General features: G+C 35.9%; 1 protein-coding gene across 2 annotated transcripts in view; it reads right to left on the reverse strand.

Annotated features, from left to right (window-relative positions):
• Positions 1-4,104: 4,104 nt before the first annotated feature.
• XRCC4 (X-ray repair cross complementing 4) overlaps positions 4,105-16,018 on the reverse strand; it is a 271,368-nt gene continuing 259,454 nt past the window's right edge. The window contains exon 8 of one of the 2 annotated variants that reach the window (XM_008991862.5): positions 4,105-4,730. In XM_008991862.5, the coding sequence (XP_008990110.1) occupies positions 4,619-4,730 (112 nt within the window). In that variant the 3' untranslated portion in view covers positions 4,105-4,618. 2 annotated transcript variants of the gene reach the window in all.

A 16,018-nucleotide genomic window follows, 5' to 3' on the forward strand; every position in this document is an offset into this window, starting at 1 on the left:
CAAACACAGGCATTAATGCCATGTACCCAGCCAAATCCAGCCCCAGTACCTTCTGTATTTTCACGTGATCCGAGGCAGACAGTTGTATCCTCAGCTCACGCTCCAACTCTCCTAATTTCTGATAATCTTTTAATTGGATCTTTTATGGATTCTTATCCCTACCTTTTAATTTTGTGTTCTTTTACACCATTTATACCACCACTCCTTGATATTACAGTTCATTACACAGTGGTTTCAGGCCCAAAGCTCAATGCAACCCCCTCCCATACACTCCATTCTTTTCATTTCTAGAATATAAGCTCAACAGAAACAGGACACTTGTCTGTGCTATTCACTGCCACATCTAGTGTCCAGAAGAGAGACTGGCACAAATATTCAACAAATATTCATTGAAAGGATGAATTTATCCTTGAATTTTTCACATGGCCCAGTTCTGTATTTTGTGCATAACTAATCCTTAATAAACATTTGTTGAATCGAACTTGCCCAATAAAGAGCTGCTTGGCTCAAAAACACAGGGTTCTGTATTTTACAAATTTGAGTTATAGGCCATTCAGAAAAACTTTTCTAAAGTAGTTTCTTGACCTTTTAAAACCACATAATAAAGACATCTCCTATTGAGAGGGAATTTTTTCTTTCATGAACTTCCATAATGAGGCCGGAGCCCCAACTGATGCCAGGGCCGAAAATTATACATTTTAAACTTAAAAAGTCTTCAGAAATGTAATCTCCTTGTGTCTTAGAGATGAAGACGATAAGGTCAAAAAAGCCATGACGCATTTTAAGTCAATTTCTGTGCCTTCCATTTTAGCGTTTTGCAACAATCTGTTTAGAGTATAGACAATGAAAAGAATGTGAGGAGAAAACATGGCATAAAATTATTGGATCTGGACATGTTTATACCAAATGTATAGATCTCTGTCTATTTAAGTCAAGAAATATAAAACCACATCTTCAATTTCTCCATATGACATATAAAGGAGGAACCCAAGATTATAGGCTTATTTGTTCTGTTCTAACCAACTGAATCAGTTTCACACAGCAATGATTAAAAAGATCCACTGCCTTACAAAAATATAAACAAACATTTTCTAAACATTATTAACTTTCTAAACTTGTTATTATTACTTAGGAAATACCTTCCCTACATCTCTCTTATCACCAGTGAGTTAATAGCCAAAAGAAGAGAAAGTTTCTTCTCTTTCACTACATATATATATATATATATATATATATATATATATATATACAGACACACATATACAAACACCTACATTTGCATACTGATTTTGGTTAGTCATTTGTGGCTTATTCCGGTCAGGTAATATTATTTTAAGATTTTGGTATTTCACGTACAAAATCACTTTGGAAAGATGCAAAGCAAATCTAGGATAGTACTAAGTTCAGCATTATACTGAAGCTCCAGTGTGACTGAGTAGAATTTTGTAGTTTATAATTATATATTTAAATTTCATATGTTTAAACATTTTTTTCCTTTTACATGTAAACCACCAAAGAAATTAAAATGCAGGAAATTTCTATTCAAAATATTTTGCTATCCCACTGACTCAGTTAAATCCTTTTCCTGATATAACTAATAGTGTATGTGTATAATTTTCTTATTCTCTCTCTACTGTCAAACCCAGCAGGGTGCAGTGGCTCAAACCTGTAATCCCTGCACTTTGGGAGGCCAAGGTGGGTGGATCATTTGAGGTTAGGAGTTTGAGACCAGCCTGGCCAACATGGCGAAACCCCATCTGCACTAAAAGTACAAAAAATTAGCTGGGTGTGGTGGCAGGAATCTGTAAGACCTACTTGGGTGTCTGAGGCACAAGAACCTGGGAGGCGCAGGTTGCAGTGAGCCGTGATTACACCACTGCACATTAGCCTGGGTGATGGAGTGAGGCCCTGTCTCTAAAACAAAACAAAACAAAACAAACAAATACCTATGTGCATGTAATATATACATATTATTTATCATTAATCACAAAGAGTACTTGAGCTTTCTGAATAATTATTCCTTTGTATCAAGTCATCCAGCTACATTTCAATCTTTCAATCCTTTCAAAATGGTTTAGTATTTTAAAAAACATTTGAATACCTACCTTGTGCTAGGCATGCATTCATTCATTCAACAGACACTAATTTAGCTTCTATGAATCTTGTTCTCAGTACTGGGGATAGAGAGGTAAAGCAGATGGGCATGTTTCTGCTATGAGGGGCTAATACTACATCTGGAGAGGAGACATGAAAAAGTAATTTCAGAGAGTGATATGCATAATAAAAAAACATTTTAATAAGACAGAGTGACTGGGAGGGTGGATGACCCTAAAAAAGCGTATTTCAGGGAAAGTGCCTCTGAGGAGATGGCATTTGGTTCTAAATCTGAAAGATAAAAAAACCAACCCTGTGAAGATGAGCATTCTAGGCAGAGGGATTAGTGGTGCAATGGTTCTGAGCTCTGGCCTACTGGACAGGGAAGGGGAGTAAAGAGAGAGGAGAAAAAATTCAGGTTGGAGAGCAAGCAGTGGTGGGATCATATCAGACTCTGTAGGTCATGGTACAGGTGCAGACTTTATTCAAAGGGCAATGGTTTATTATTGGTAGGTTTTAATCCAGGTAGGAAACTAATCTTATCTGAGACTTAAAAATTTAGTTTGGCTTCATTATAGGAGAACAGAAAATTAAGCAGGGAGACCAGTGAAGAAGCAGTGTAGCTGTATAGCTGTAGCAGAGAGACAGAGAAGGAGAGTCAATTTGTATTTTGGAGGTAAAAATAACAGGAGGTGCAAGGAGAAAACAGAGACACCAAGGAGGATTCCTGGGTTTTTAGCCTGAAGAAACTGCATACATGGCAGTGAAATTTCCCAAATGGATAAGACTGGGGAAGAAATGATGATAAGGATAATCAAATTTCTGCTTTGGATGTGCTAAGACATCTAAAGAAAGGTATAACTAGATAACTGTGGTAATCTGTATTTAAAAATGGATGCCAAGATGTATCAAGATTCAATACAAATATATATTTTTTTGAGACGGGAGTCTCACTCTGTCGCCCAGACTGGAGTGCAATGGCATGATCTCGGCTCACCGCAACCTCCGCCTCCCAAGTTCAAGCGATTCTCCTGCCTCAGCCTCCGGAGTAGCTGGGATTACAGGTGCATACCACTGTGCCTGGCTAATTTTTGTATTTTTAGTAGAGACGGGGACCTTGTAATCCACCCAGCTCGGCCTCTCAAAGTGCTGGGATTACAGGCATGAGCCACTGTGCCTGGCCACAAATAATTTTTAAGAAAGCTTAAGAAACTCCTTTTGTGACAAGTTAATAATAAGTTATATATACACGCATGTATATCCATATATATGTATATATATATATATATATATATATATATATATATATATATATATATAATTTGACTACAAAGAAACCTATGCTAATTTTGGAGATATCAGCATACAGATGGCATTTGAAAACCACAAATAACCTAGAATAGGTGACAATGCAGGTAATGAGAAGAAGAGGATTGAAAATTAAACCCAGGGCACTCAAACATTTAACAGTTGGACAAAGGAGAAGGAATCACCTAAAAAGTCTAAAAAATGAGTGACTGGAAAGAAAGAGGAATATAAAGAGCATAGGCTATTGCAAAAGTCAAGTGAAAAAAACATTTACCAGGGAGAAAGGATCAACTATATCAAACATGCTCAGAGGCTTAGTAACATGAAGACTAAGAATGGGCCAACCATTGGATTTAGCAACATGGTGGTCACAGTTAACTCTGATGTTAACTTTGAGTAACATGGAAGGAATGGATATTACATGGGTACGAAGTGAAGACAGAATGAATGGTTAACAAGCAGAAACAGTGACAATAAAGATACTAGTGTCAGGTGTTTTTGGACATAAACAGCTATGACAAGGTCCTTTTCTTCAAGAAGGGCCCTTTTATAGGTAAGATAAATCTTTTATCAATAATCCCTGAAAAATATGCTTTTCTTTTGCCATAAAAGGGGGTTACATTTACATTAATAAGCAGTTTCTAAAAACCTGTTACTATGATAAAAGTTAACCTAAACACATTTTATTAAGAACATAAAATGTTCAATGAATCAAAAAGTTTTATTATCAGATTTTCAGATTGTTTATGTACAAACTAAAATTATATTTTACATATCATCACACAAATTAAAATGCTCAAACATCAATGTTCAGAATATGTTTGAATACGACTATTCAAAAAAAGCTGAAGACATTTTAAAATGATGTTTTCTTTGTCCTATTTTCAAAATTTTCCTAGACAGGATGTTAGACAGCTATTACATATACTGTGTGAATGAATATGATAAATGTGTCCTTTGCAACAAAAAGTCTAAAATTTTATGTAATTGTAGGCATGCTGAATGAATAGTTTAGAATAATGTGGCAGTGTCATCAACAAATGGTATCTTCATATACATGTGTAATCCATTTTGCACAATGGTTTCAACTCAGTGTGTATGTAATTAAATTGTAAGGTACAGTAATAGCTGCCGCTGACTTGAAATGTGCTTTTTCATTTTTAAGAAATGAATAGAAAACATGGTCTAGCAAACATCAAAGTATTTTCTGAGACTGTTAAATCTCATCAAAGAGGTCTTCTGGGCTGCTGTTTCTCAGAGTTTCTAAGGACATGTTTTCAGCTGAGATGTGCTCCTTTTTCAACGTCTCAGGTAGTGAAGAATCAGGCCTAGAGTTAAAAAGAAAATAAAAATAGTTTTATTTTTAAAAACTTCTGTTATAGAGTAAAAGGAAATGAAAATGAAGAGACACATAAGTGAAATGACAGTTAAATCCTGTTTCAGAAATGGTTTAGAGATTTATTTCTCTATGCTATTAACTATAAGGAAAGAGATGAAGAGACTAATTTTTCTAACTGCTTTAGAATTAATCCATCTTTATTCTGATCTAAGGACAATTCAAGAACCTATAACAATACTCAAAATCAAGGTCAAGAAACAAAATATTCTATCCTCTGTGCTATAATCACTTTTATGACAGGATACTGAAGGTTTTTCAAGTTATTCCTTTAACGATTTCATCACAATTTACATTTTACTCTGGCTTTCTTAAATTCTACTGATTAACATGCATTTTAATCTCTTAGCAGCAGAAAGTTTTGGTCAGATGAATTACCCTTAGTGGGTCTGAAGATTATGTGCATATATGAAAAATATGATTTTTCACATTTATAGCAGTTGCTGATGAAATGTTGGTCCATATCATTTATTGAATCCACATATCTTCATTTAGTAAACTACATTTTATTTAGGTTCAGTATTGTAGTCACTACCTCAGTGGATTGACTGCTGTTATTTATGTAGATATTTTCTTTGAATCCTAAGATAAGAGGCTGACTGTCATGGTCACTATTAATTGGTCTAGGAAGAATGTGCTGGAGAGTAACAGTTCAGTCAGAAGTAAAGCTTTGGAATGTATGTTAATATCCTGGTAGAAACCTTGTCAGTGGTTCCTTATGGAACCTAAATAAAATATGCTTAATATTAACAATTAGAGGTGGCTTCTGGGGAGATTATGATTAGGTTGAGTTAACCCAGTAATACTTGGTAATACCCCTCTATTTCCAACTTTGAAGGCCAGGGTGGGGTCACAGCAGTTTGGTATAGTTGAGAAAGCATGGGACTTGAAGTCAGGAAACATAAGGTTGAACCCAGGTCTATTTCACATTAGCTATGTAACTTTAGGCAAGTCATTTAAACTAACTTGACTTCTATTTTCTCCACTGTAAAACTGAGATATTAGCATTTGCCTAGAAGTGGTCTAAAGATTAAATTAGTTGATGTAAATGAAAATACTTGTAAATTCCTACAAAATATTTGGACACTTATTATTACCTGCTAATACTGTATAAACTACATAAAAGTTTTTGCTAACAGCAGAGAAAAATAACCAATGAAAACCCCCAAATATCAAGTGTGTTTAGATGATGAGTATTTTTTAAAGCCTGTATCCTTACCTAGTTGCACAGATGATTAGAAATGAATCCATTACAGAGTCTTTCTTGGCATCTCGATTACAGACAATTAACTATGGTTGGCTGCCACTAGACCTGGGACATGTTCTGTCTTATTCCAAGCAAGCCAATTTCAGACAATATTATCATCACAGGCATGCCAAGGTGCTAGGCATTAATGCATCCAAGATGACAAATACTACCCTCTGGGATTTGCAATGTTAAAATTAACAATAAATACAGACATAACTATGGTAACATATAATTAAATATCTAAAATTATATTCAAAAGAAGGAGAAAATGATACAGTATGGGATACAAGTATAATTATTACATGTATAAGTTTTCATTGTCAACTCAAGACACATTAAACATTTTTCTCTGGCCCTAACTGTCTTAGTGCTGCTTGTACTCCTCCTAGGCAAAAGAGATAACTGAATTATCTCAATTAAAAGTAAGAAATGGAAAAACAAGCAAGGTGGGAAGGACTCCCAATACAATAAATGGTACATGGAAAACTGGCTAGCCATTTGCCGAAGATTGAAACTGAATCTTTATATATTAGTCCATTCTTGTATTGCCACAAAGAACAACCTGAATCTGGGTAATTTATAAAGAAAAGAGGTTTAATTGACTCACAGTTCCACAGGCTGTACAGGAAACATGACTGAGAAGCCTCATGATGGAAGGTGAAAGGGAAGCAGGCCTATCTTACACAGTCGGAAAGAAGGAAGAGAGGGAGGGAGAAGATGCCACACACTTTTAAACAACGAAATCTCATGAGAACTCACTATCACAAGAACAGCAAGAAAGAAATCTGTCCCCATTATCCAATCACCTCCCACCCACCCCCTTCTCCAAGATTGAGGACTACAATTCAACATGATATTTGGGTAGGGACACAATCCAAACCATATCACGCTATCTTTTACTGTATAAAAATATTAACTCAGGTTGGTTAAACATTTAAATGTAAGACTTCAAGCTATAAAAAACCTAGAAGAAAACCTAGAAAATACCCTTCTCGATACTGGCCTTGGCGAATAATTTTTGCCAATTTCAACAAAAACAAAAGCAATTGCAACAAAAACAAAAATTGACAAGAGGGACCTAATTTAACTGAAGAGTTTCTGCAAAGCAAAAGAAACTATCAACAAAGTAAACAGTTGGCCTACAGAATGCGAGAAAATATTGTCAAACTATGCATCTGTCAAAGGTCTAGTATCCAGAATCTATAAGGAACTTAAATCAATAAGCAGAAAGCAATTGCCCCATTAAAAAATGGGCAAAGGACACAAACAGACACTTCTCAAAAGAAGACATACAAGCAGCCAACAAACATGAACAAAATGCTGCACATCACTAGTCATCAAAGAAATGCAAATGCAAACCACAACGAGATACCATCTAACACTAATCAGAATGCCTATTAAAAAGTCAAATAATAATATATGCTGGTGAGGATGCGGAGAAAAGGGGACACTTATACTCTGCTGGAAGGAATGTAGATTACTTTAGCCACAGTGGAAAGTAGTTTGGAGATTTGTCAAAGAACTTAAAACATAACTACCATTCAATCCAGCAATCCCGTTACAGGGCATATACCCCCTCGAAAAACCCAAAGTGTTCAACCAAAAAGACACATGCACTGGCATGTTCATTGCAGCACTATTCACAACAGCAAAGGCATGGAATCAACCTAGGTACCCATCATTAGTGGACTGAGTAAAGAAAATATAGTATGCATACAAATGTTGTATATACATATACATAATACTACACAGCCATCAAAAAAGAATGAAATCATGTCTTTTGCAGCAACATGGATGCAGCTGGAGACCATAATCCAGAGCAAATTAATGCAGGAACAGAAAACCAAATACCTGTGTTCTCTCTTATAAGTGAGAGCTAAACATTTGGCTATAGATGGACATAAAGACAGAAACAATAGACACTAGGGATTACCACATGGACAAGGGAAGGAGGGGTCATAGGCTGAAATACGCTGTGCTCAATACCTGGGTGATGAGATCCCTATCCTAAACCTCAGCATCACTCAATATATCCCTGTAACAAACCTGTACATGTACCCTCTGTATCTAATATAAAAGCTGAAACCATATTTAAAAAGTCAGACATGGAAAGATATCTGTAATTGTGTCAATCATATAGATACTGTGTATCAGAACACAGAGATCTATCAATTTTGTTTGAAAAAAAAATCAGCATATGACTAAAGGACCACTCTGAAGTGACCAGACTGAAGAATAAATAAATAGATTCCTGGAGTTCCATTTACAATTTACATTTTCTTCTGAGGTCATGAGGGGCTTAAGAAATAGATTTGGACTCCTGTTCTTAGTGCCTAGTCATAACAGGTACTCAGTAAAAGTTGTCCAGAATGGAGATCATTGAGCTTTCATATCCATGGTAAGTCAATAGAGTAAATTTAGAACTCTCTCCACAACCCTTAGAAATGTTTTATTATTTTTATAGATAATAAATCTTCATTGTTAGACTTTTTGTAAATTCTGAAAAGCATAAAAAGGAACACAAAAACGTTGATGTGGTTTGGCTCTGTGTCCCTACCTGAATCTCATATTGAACTATAATCCTCAATGTTGGAGAAGGGGCCTGTCGGGAGGTGATTGCATCATGGGGTGGGCTTCCCCCTTGCTATTCTTGTGACAGTGTGTGTGGTACCAGAGAAGTAGGGTATTGCTATAAAGATATCTGAAAATGTGGAAGTAACTTTGGAACTGGGTAATGAACAGGGGTTGGAACAGTTTGGAGGGCTCAGAAGAAGACAGGAAGATGAGGGAAAGTTTGGAACTTCCTAGAGACTAAACTGTTGTGACCAAAATGTTGATGGTGATATGGACAATGAAGTCCACACTGAAGGAAGTTATTGGGAACTGGAGTAAAGGTCACTCTTGTTATGCTTTAGCAAAGAGACTGGTGACATGTGCCCCTGCTCTAGGGATCTGTTGAACTTTGAACTTGAGAGAGATGATTTCGCATATCTAGTGGAAGCAATTTCGAAGCAGCAAAGCATTCAATGTGTGGCCAGGCTGCTTTTAAAAGCCTACTTTCTTCTGCATGAACAAAGAAATGACCTGAAATTGGAACTTTTATTTAAAAGGGAAGCAGAACATAAAAGTATGGAAAATTTACACAAGTAAAGAGGAGCCAAATATTAATAACCAAGACAATGCCTCCAAGGCATTTCAGAGATCTTCATGGCAGTCCCTCCCCTCACAGGTCTGGAGGCCCAGGAAGGTATAATGGTTTTGTGGGCCAGGTCAAGGGCCCCGCTACTCTGTGCAGCCTCGGGACATGGCACCCTAGGACATGGCATCGTGGCTGCTCCTGTTCCAGCTGTAGCTGAAAGGCATGAAAATGCAGCTTGGGCTGTTGCTTTAGAGTGTGCAAGCCCCAAGCCTTAATGGCTTCAATGTGGTGTTAAGCCTGCAGATGTGCAGAGTGCAAGGGTTGAGGCTTGGGAGCTTCCACCTAGATTTCAGGGGATATACAAAAATGCCTGGATATCCAGGAAGAAGTCTGCTGCAGGTGTAGAGCCCTCATGGAGACACCTCTACTAAGGCAGACTGGATGGAAAATGTGGGGTTGGAATCCCCTCAGAGACAGTGCCTAATGAAATTGTGAGAAGAGAGCCATTGTCCTCCACACCCCAGAATGGTAGATCCATCAACAGCTTGTGCTGTGCACCTGGAAAAGCTGCAGGCACTCAACACCAGCCTGTGAAAGCAGCAATGGGGACTGTAGCCTACAGAGCCACAGGGGTAGAGTTTCCCTAGGTCTTGGGAGTCCACCCCTTGCATCACTGTGCCCTGGATGTGAGACATGGAATTAAAGGAGATTATTTTGGAGCTTTTAGATTTAGCGACTGCCATGTTAGGTTTCAGACTTGCACGGGGCCTGTAGCTCATTGGTTTTGGCCAATTTCTCCCATGTAGAATAGGAGCACTTACCCGATGCCTGTACCCTCATTGTAACTTGGAAGAAATTAGCTTGGTTTTGATTTTACAGGCTCATAGGTGAAAGAGATTTGCCTCATCTAAGATGAGACGTCAGACTTGAAGTTTTGCATTAATGCTGGAATGAGTTAAGGTTTCTGGGGACTGTTGGCAAGGCATGATCATGTTTCGAAAGTGAGAAGGGGATTTTGGAGGGGCTAAGGGTGGCAGAATATGGTTTGGCTTTGTGTCTTCACCCAAATCTCATGATGAACTGTAATACCCAATGTTGGAGGAGGAACCTAGTGAGTAGTGCCTGGTTCATGGGGGTAGACATCCCCCTTGTTTTTCTTGTGATAGTGTGTGAGTTCTCATGAGATCTGATTGTCTAAAAGTGTGTAGCACTTCCCCTTTTGCTCTCTCTCTCCTGCTGGTCATGTGAATATGTGCCTGCTTCCCTCTCACCTCCCATCATGACTGTAAGTTTCCTGAGGCCTCCCTAGAATACAAGTCTGTACAACATACAGAACTGTGAGCCAATTTAACCCCTTTTTTTTTAATAAATCGCCTAGTCTCAGGCATGTCTTATCTTTAAATCAGTGTGAGAACAGATAAATACAAATGTCTACTATCTTATTTTGCATTATTTGTATTTTCATAGCCTTTTTCAAATAAAAAGACAATCATTTTATACATTTATAGTTTTGCAGCTTGATATTTTTACAATATATTAGAGATATGTTTTCATACTGAAAATTTTAGATCTACATTCATCATTAATTTTCATTTTGATATACTAACCATTTAGTTTACTGACAGAGGTTTGGGTTGGTTCAATATTTGAATGCCCTTACAAAGAAGACAAGAATTAATATCCTCGTACCTATATCTTAACATATTTATCATAGTATTTTTTCACAAACATGTTTGTTCCATGAAATCATGCTCAGAAGTATAATTTGAAAGCAAACAACTCAGAGAACCTGTATATAAAGTTTTAACAGAAAGTGAGAGAAACAAATAATTGGAAACTTGGGTGTTCTGAATGAAATTATAGCTCTGTTTAAATTCTAAACCTTCCACAAAGACTTAAATTTTTTTTTTTACATTCCTATTTAATTTTTTTCCTCTGGTCATTTAGGGTATCTAATATCTGTACCTTATATTTCAATATATAGTTTTATTTATTTAATCAATACTGTACATATTGATTATATACAATGAAGAGCTCACTATGTTGGGAAAATAGAACAAATATAATTTAAGTGTTACTCCTGCTCTCAGAAAGCTTTCAGTTAAACCTTTTACTTTACCCGATTTTTTCAAATGTGTCTTTTCATCTTAAAAATGTTATAAATAGCTTGAAGGTAATGACTATGTGACATAATTTGTTCACAAAGAGTAACTTATCTCTTTAGGCTTCTCTATAAATATTATATCAACATTTAACAATTAGTTCATTTCAGATAGTTTTCTGTGGACAACGTAGTTCAATAGGAGATATTTTGAATCTAGATATTCTGAATCTCAATAGAAATTTTCATCAGGTAGTTTGTATATGTGTGTGTCTAAGTGTGTTTTAATGCAGTATGAAACTGGACCTCAGTTTCTGCATTTGTGGAAGGCTGAGGTTATTATAAATGGTCTTAGAACTCTTTCAGTTCCTGAATCTGAATTTGTTATACTTGAATAGTTGAGCATATACTACTTTGCAAAATACAGATTCTCAATAAATATTTGTGGAATAAATGATTAATGTCAATTAAAGAGGAAAGATTCATGATAGAATAAGAATCTAAAGTTACAGGCTAAATCCTAAGTCTTTTTTCAAATAAAGGGAATATAATAAATCATCTCCAGATGATACCCTCACTAAAAGGTTGTGTATATTCTCAATAATATAGTTGCTGAGATTCCTATGTTCTATTAGTTTACTTTCATACTGTGTTAAAACACACACACAGACACACACATACACAAACTACAACTTGAATCAAAATTACACTACATATCTAATTAAAAATAAATGCCATAGATCAAAAGCTACATTTACTTAAAAGAAGTCTCATCCAGGAAAAGTTTCTCTTAAAATGTTAGAGTAAATGATTGACTTCCCTTATAACTTTCTAGGAGTTGAATTAGTAACATATTTAAAATGCTCTGTATCTCATTTTGTAAAGACATTTTCTCAGCAACGTTTAAGATGATATCATTATGGCTGGAATAGCAATCCTTTCCTAGTCAAACAAGAAGCATTAATATTGTTTAGAGTTACTTACATTTTATAACATATTCTGAGAATAATAGTTCTGAAATATGTCAAAGGTACCAACCAGAGTGAAGAAAGAGGTCCAGGAAAATAAATAGTGACTGATGACACCATAACACTTGAAGAATCACGTTTGTTTGACTTCTGAGACAACTATGATTTTAAATTTAAAAAGTCAATTGTTATTTTAGATAAAATAACTAATTTTATGAGGCAAATCTCTATCTCTATCTATACAACACACTACAATTCAATTTTTTGTGTTTCAGAAGTCAAGTAGGCATGATTCCAGGTGAATTAAACACTTCAGTGAGAAAGGCAAAACTTTAAAGCTTTTAGGAGAAAATAAAGGGGAATGTCTTTAGTATCTTGAAATAAGAAAGTTTGTTGAAGGCAGAAATTGAAAACCATTAAGATAAAGATTGATACATTGAATTGCATTTGAAGTAAGTACTTCTGTTTATCCATAGATATCTTAAAGAGAATGAAATGACAAGTGACAAACTGTGAGGAGATACTGCAACATATACTAGTAACAAATAATTAGTATCCAAAGAACTCTTACAAAGGATTTTTTTTAAAAACCGAAGCATATGCCAGACGCTACAGAAACTTCCAAAAGGGGGACCAATGGGAGTAAATAAGCATATGATAATAAGCTCAACGTCATTAGTGACAAAGGAAATGCAAATTAAAACCAGTGTGAAATATTTTCACCAGATTAGAAAAAATTAAAACATACAATAATATCAAAGATTTTGGAGGATGTGGAATAACTAGATAAATTATTGCTGGTAGAAGTGCAAATGTTTGAAACCATTTTAAAAAGCAATTTGGCAATAACTGTCAAGGTCTATGTACCTATAACCTAGGAATTCCACTCATAGGTGCATTCCTTTGAGAAACGTTTGCATACATGTATCAGAAGATAGGTACACAATCATAGATGCATTGTTTAAAACAGTAAAATGCAAGAACTACCTAAATGTCTCTCCACAGGAAAACAGGCAAATAAATTAATAAATTTTCATATAATGGACTAGATTATACTGCTATACACACATATGAATCTTAAGCATAATGTTGAGCAAAAGAGCAAGGCTCATGCCTGTAATCATAACACTTTGGGAGGGTGAGGCGGGAGGATCCTTTGAGCCTAGTAGTATGAGAAGTATGAGACTAGACTACTGGGCAAGACATAGACATTGAGACTCTGTCGCTACAAAAAAAAAAGAAAAAAGAAAAAAAAGTAAAAGGTAAATTAGCTGGTGTGGTGGTCCACATTTGTAGTGCCAGCTATTCAAGAGGCTGAAGCAGAGGATCCTTTGAGCCCAGGAGTTTGAGGTTGTAGTGAGCTATGATCATGCCATTGCATTCCAGCCTGGGTGACAGAGTGAGACCCCCATCTCTTAAAAAAAAATACACACATTTAAATAAATGATTATATTTATTTAAATTTCAAAACCATACAAAACTATGCAATATTACTCTTTGAACAGTGGCATGTGTGTATATGTATGTGTGTGTGTTTCTGTGTATGAGATACGTGTCAGTGTATCTGTGTATGTATATACGTAATACTTTTGGATCTGATCTTCCATTTCGTGAGAGAATGGTTCTAGATCTTATTATTTCTCTTCCATGACAATATTCTCAGAATTCTAGATTTTGTAGCTTTTGCTATTGTGAAGACGGTGATATAGAAGAGGAGAAGGTTTAGTATTAGGCATAAAGACTTCAGTTTCAGATACAACAGGTGAGTCTGAACTACCTGAGGATATATAAATGGAGATATATGTTGAGTAGATTAACAAATCCACAGGTATAGGGCTCAGAAGAGATGTCTGGACTAGATGCACTGGGACAGCAGTCATTGCCATAATGCAAATGAGTGAGCTAAAATGATCACCCAGAGAGAAAAGATTTAGTAAGAAATAGTGGAGAATATTAACATTTTAGGAACAGACAGCTAGAGAAAGAAATGAGTCAAAAGAGACTGAAAAGGAACGGCTTGAAAAATGAGTAAAACCAGGGAGAAAGGCTGTCACAGAAGCCAAAGGCCAAGTTTATTTTGTGTGTCCACATCTTGCACTGTGTCCACGTGTCACCCAAATGCTGGCTCTCTATACAACTCTGACTGACAAACCTGTAAATACACTTTAGGCTAATTAGTCTCACTCACTGTAAATTATCTGGAGTTGAGAAGAATAGCCTGGAAGAATACTGCTATGTTCGTGATTTATTACAGGCAATATCTCTGGGGAGAATGAAGTCTCAAATTCTTGGACTGCAGCAGTCACAGCAAAAAAGCCACCAAATGGTCAATTCCTGCTTATCCACCATGGCAGGGTGTTCTGAGGCAGCTGTTTCACTCATGTTGAAATAACAAAAGTATATATCTTTGTTTTATCACAGACTTCCCTGGCATCCATCCTCCTGATCACTGACCTTACCCTGGGATTAGGGAAAAGCTCAGATACAGGGAGAGGGATGAAGATGAGAGGTAAGGTAAGGACAGTGTACACATTGAGAATCCATCCTAAGCACTGGATAGGGCACAGATCATTTGGTTTAAAAAAAAAAAAGCAAAATAATTTATGGTTTGTTTTTAGGACATATCAGATCAAACTTTAATTGAAATGACCTTAACCAACAGCCAAATTAAAATATCAGGTACTTGCTGCTATTAACTAAGCAGCTATCAGGTTGACCTTAACAGAATTCCCATTATGAAATAAACTCAATTATGGAAACACCTTTTAAATGGAAGAGTTTTAAATAATGTGCTTAAAGATTCGACATCACCAATGTTACCACTGTATTTTCAATTTTTAAATGTCAGCATTTAAAAAAAAAATTGATCTTAGAATAAGTGGGAAAAGTAGCCTACAAATTTCTAGTTGACCTTATAAAAACCAAAACCATCTCCTAAATAAATTAACAGACTGAAGTCAGATTCAGTAAAACCAGTGGTGAATGTTGCCTGGAATTCACTAGGCCTATACGTCATTTTGTTGGCCCGAGAAAATAAAAAGAGAAGTTGAAACTTTCTGGCATACAAAATGGCAAAAAAAAAAAAAAAGAAAAAAAAAGAAAAAGAAATTGCATTTGTTATTTTCAATTAAATTCCTAAAGCTATCTTCTTCTAATGAATATGATTTTGCTATTTAAATTCATTAAGAGCATGAAGAAATGGAAATGGGACAAAGAAAGTAATAAAGAGTGAATACACTTAATGTTAAAATGAGTATCTGCTTTACAGATATTGAAAAAGAATGAGAATTCAAAAATTTTCCTGTAAAACACATACATATAGACTTGAAAATACGAGTATCTAGTTCTGGGGAATTCAATTTTTTTTTTTTTTTGAGACGGAGTTTCGCTCTTGTTACCCAGGCTGGAGTGCAATGGCGCGATCTTGGCTCACGGCAACTTCTGCCTCCTGGGTTCAGGCAATTCTCCTGCCTCAGCCTCTGGAGTAGCTGGGATTACAGGCACGCACCACCATGCCCAGCTAATTTTTTGTATTTTTAGTAGAGACGGGGTTTCACCATGTTGACCAGGATGATCTTGATCTCTTGACCTCGTGATCCACCCGCCTCGGCCTCCCAATCAAATTTTAAAGTCAATCACTAAGATAAATATATTCAGAATCTACAAAGACGCTGGCCACTTACACAGGAATTTCATAATTTCATAGTGACTAAAGATTTTGTCACTCTTGCTGTATTTATTCAAATGAATAAAATTGTTCTGG

Source organism: Callithrix jacchus, chromosome 2 (genome assembly GCF_049354715.1).
Source record: "Callithrix jacchus isolate 240 chromosome 2, calJac240_pri, whole genome shotgun sequence".
NCBI classification, from domain to species: Eukaryota; Metazoa; Chordata; class Mammalia; order Primates; family Cebidae; genus Callithrix; species Callithrix jacchus.